The 3,978-nt window shown below is 44.4% G+C and overlaps 1 protein-coding gene across 1 annotated transcript; it reads left to right on the top strand.

The window, feature by feature from the left end:
• The first annotated feature begins 1,406 nt into the window (after window positions 1–1,406).
• On the top strand, window positions 1,407–3,437 carry LOC147606472 (chloroplast protein FOR GROWTH AND FERTILITY 1-like). Its single transcript, XM_086791944.1, has 2 exons — window positions 1,407–1,960; window positions 2,227–3,437. The coding sequence occupies exons 1-2, from the start codon at window positions 1,667–1,669 to the stop codon at window positions 3,046–3,048; spliced, it is 1,116 nt and encodes a 371-aa protein (XP_086648070.1). The 5' UTR covers window positions 1,407–1,666; the 3' UTR covers window positions 3,049–3,437.
• Window positions 3,438–3,978: the final 541 nt, after the last annotated feature.

Genomic DNA, 3,978 nt, shown 5'->3' with positions numbered 1-3,978 from the left:
CATTTGTGGATCTACGGAATCTTTAGAGCATGTGGAAATTTGCATCAAGCATGCTACTTGGGATCGGCTATGCTAACTCCAATGAGATCCTTGAAGTTCATATTCTGAAGCTCTTCCTACAGAGGATGAGAAGACTTGTTTGCTTCAGTAGGTTGAATGGAGCCTTGAGAGGGTCTTGATAGTGGCTTTGGATGCTTGACAAAGTCAACATCTTGTTTTCCATCATTTGCGTGGCGGTTGTGAGACGAGTGTCACAGTGACTTTCGACAGTCTCACCAGTTTTAGAGCCTCGACAAGTTTATGTGGAGGGATGAAGTGAATCCCACACATACTATAGGGACTTGAGGAACATCATTATTAAATGCATGTTGGTGAACTTGATTGGTTAGTCTCGCTAGTGAAACCCGTAGTCTCACCCATAGTTTCAACCAGACTTAGCATGACTAACCAATGAGATGTTTGTGCATGCATTTAATAAATAGGGTATTTAATGCAAAAAGAGAAATCTGCCAAGTCTCCAAGTCTACACGAGATGTAGCTTTAATATATTGTGCAGTGTCCTCATATGCGCGATTTCATGTACTCTGTATGTTCTAGAATTTATTCGTGCACGTCATAAACTCATGAGGCTATATGCATGCCTTTAATGTAAGTACCAGTGCTCGTCTGCATATGCACTCTTTATGTTTCCTAGTTTGTTTGTGCAAATGTCACAAACTCATGAAGATGTGTGCATGTTGTACATGTGATCGTCCTCGTTTACTTGTGTTGTTGTGTGCATGTTGGTATGTGTGTCCGTGCTTGTTGATATGCGCAATGTTGTTTTGATAGAACTTTAATTAGGGTTGGTCTTGATAGCAAACTTTGATTTGGGTGATTGTAGCCAATCACCCGAATACTTGTTGCTTAAGCAGCAAGTTCCATCTCGACTATTGTAGGAGGGATTGTAGCCAATCACCCGAATACTTGTTGCTTAAGTAGCAAGTTCCATCTCGGCTATTATGGGAGGGATTGTAACCAATCACTCGAATACTTGTGGCTTAAGCAGCAAGTTCCATCTCGGCTACGGGTCGATCTAAATGTAAAGAAAACATGTAGATTTGCAGATCACACATGTTAGTGCAGTATGGAAGGAGTTTGAGAGATGGATTCAAGTCTCCCCATGTGCGAGCGTGCGATGGCATCTAGTGGGTGTGAGAGTACTGTACTTTCAAATTTCCAGCGAAGCCAAAAAAAAAAAAGGTGGATTTAATGATGTGATAACAGAGTGTGGTTGGCACACGCCAACTTTGTCTTTTGAGGGCACACTTGGGCGCCCACACGTACTTTAGCGTGTGTGAGGCACGAGCTTGCATTCCGTAAAAAGCGCCACGTGGGTATCCATCCAGCCGTCCATGCCCCCAATCGGCACCACATCATCCTGTGCTGACCACTAAGGTTCACCAAAATCTCGTCCACCAACGTCTTTTCTGCCTGCACACAGAACAGAAAAGCAAACCCTAATCTCTACACAGATATATCCCAGAGTCCGCTCTGCAGTGTTTTAGGGCTTTTCGAATACCCCTAGTTTTGTAGCTCATCGTCAGAAACCCAAGGGATTTTGAAACCCTGGACCTGCAGTCAGGTTTCTGCAAACCCTAGTTCGCAGAGGGTTTTTTTCCTCAAGATGCAACACCACCTCACCTCTTCAATAGTTCGCCTTGATGGGAATGCACTTTCTCGCCTGCCAGCGGATGCGAAATTCTACACAAAGGTTTCTCGAATGGTGTTGGATTGGCCTTTACATGGGGGCTCGTCAACTTTGCATCTTCATGGAAGCCATGGATATTTGATGTGGGGACTGCCAAAGGATAGGCCAAGCTTGTGCTTTCCACTGAAGAAGTCCGTGACAGTGGCTGCATATTCTAGCCACTTTTCTACTGCAGAAGACGTGCATAACATAGGCGACATAGCAAAGAAGGTATGTCTCATCGCCTTTCCATATGCTCTGTGTATGTGTGCTATGTGTATGTGGTTATACCTCCCGTATGGTGTGTGTATGTGTGCTGTGTATTTCTCCCACAGCCTTACCAATCTTTTCTATGTGATGATTTCATCTTCCATGCTTTCACTTGTCAGACTCAGGTTTCTCGAATATGGGCTGCATTCTGCCGGGCCTATTGTCAGTGATGGCTGTGTAACATAATGCCCTTTTCTTTCTGAGGTTTTCTTTCTATGCTCAATCAGGTGATAAGGACTGTCCTGTCTGTGGCCCTAGCTGCTGGTTTGGCCGCTCTTGCCCAGTCTGGGTCTGCAATTGCCAGCACACAGCTTGCATTTCCAAGTGCAAGTAGTGCGTCTGTTGCTGCACGAAGTGGGAGAGAGCTTCTTGTTAGTGCCTGGATGGGGCTCATGGCTGGCTGTCTCCATACTCTAACAGGGCCTGACCATCTTGCAGCCCTAGCCCCTTTGTCGATAGGCCGCACAAAGCTTGAAAGTGTGGCTGTTGGAGCCCTCTGGGGGTGTGGCCATGATGCTGGTCAGGTGATTTTTGGCATTTTGTTCCTCTTGCTCAAAGACAAACTGCAAATCGAAGTTCTCCGCACATGGGGAGCACGTGTGGTCGGCATGACTTTAGTCACAATAGGGGTTGTTGGTATCAAAGAAGCACAAGAAGCAGCAGTGCCTTGTTTAGCTGGTAATGGCAGCTCTCTGACTCCCAATATGTTAACGCCTTCGGAATCCATCAATGGCACAAAGAAGAACATAGGCTTTGCTACATTTGCCACAGGCATAGTCCATGGGCTGCAGCCAGATGCACTCATTATGATTCTTCCGGCACTTGCATTACCCTCTCGGTTTGCAGGAGCTGCCTTCCTTAGCATGTTCTTATTCGGTACTGTGATAGCAATGAGTGGTTACACTGCGTTTATTGGGTCTTGCAGCCATGCTCTCAAAAAGAGAGTGCCAAGGATAACTGAGCACCTTTCTTGGGGTTCTTCTCTGGTCGCTATCTTTGTGGGAGTGGCCATATTGGCGAGTGAGCGTTTTGGACTCTCCATTTTTTAACTCTGGTGAGTATGAGAAGGATGCCATTCATTTTACACCACACAAGCAACAAAAACCTGCCAGGAAAGCAATCTGCTGAATATGAGGTTTTCTGCAATACATGGAAAATTACCAAATTGCAAGGTACCTTTGGATTGAACCTTCATGTGTGTTGCCAACAACTCGGGAAGCTTTTGGTTATGAGGCTGAAATGCAAATGTTCAGCTTTGGTGGGCACAGATGTTTGTAAATAGAGCTTATATGTTAAGGGTCACTCTTTATCTTGAACTTTGGGACTTCTTACTTTGCAAGTATAGAAGTTGGTGGTAACAAAGTTGTCTCACGTATCTGACAAAGTTTTGACTGAATTGTTTGTGCTAACTCCAAAGAAATGCAAAGCAGTTATAACACACTCATTCCCTTCTCAAAATTTGACAACTCCATTTGTCACCTGCTCTTTTACTACTGATCTTGCTACTCATCTTGTTGGTGCTCACTATGGTGAGTATGTGATGTCAAAATACATGTCATGTATGCATGTGGGAGATAGAGAGAGAGAGAGGGTACATTTTGGGACACCTGTAACCCTCAGTGGAGCTCCCAGCTATGGGTTTTAGCTTGTATTTCTGTATGAAATAATGAACTGACCTGTAGGGCTTTTAAATCTAACTATTGTTATTTCACGTATGCAATTTTTAGGGCTACTCATAGTGTTGCATGCAAGTGAGGTATTGGGATTTTTTGAGATATTGACACATCCACACACCCACATGGGTGGGGCTTTTTTATCTTGTCACTCAAATGTACCCACTAACAAGCATCAAACACATGACCACTTTGAAGCTCAACCCTCTTGAGATGCATGATAGGAGACAAATAGAGAGTTATTGGGGTCTAGCTTGTATGAAATAATAATCGAGCCCCCACCCGTAGGTGTTTTAGCTTGTTTTG

The sequence above is a fragment of the Cibotium barometz genome, chromosome 57 (assembly GCF_041138505.1).
Source record: "Cibotium barometz isolate CiBa-2024 chromosome 57, ASM4113850v1, whole genome shotgun sequence".
Taxonomy (NCBI): Eukaryota; Viridiplantae; Streptophyta; class Polypodiopsida; order Cyatheales; family Cibotiaceae; genus Cibotium; species Cibotium barometz.
Note: the sequence above shows the minus strand (reverse complement) of the source record. Positions and strands in the feature narration are given on the sequence as shown.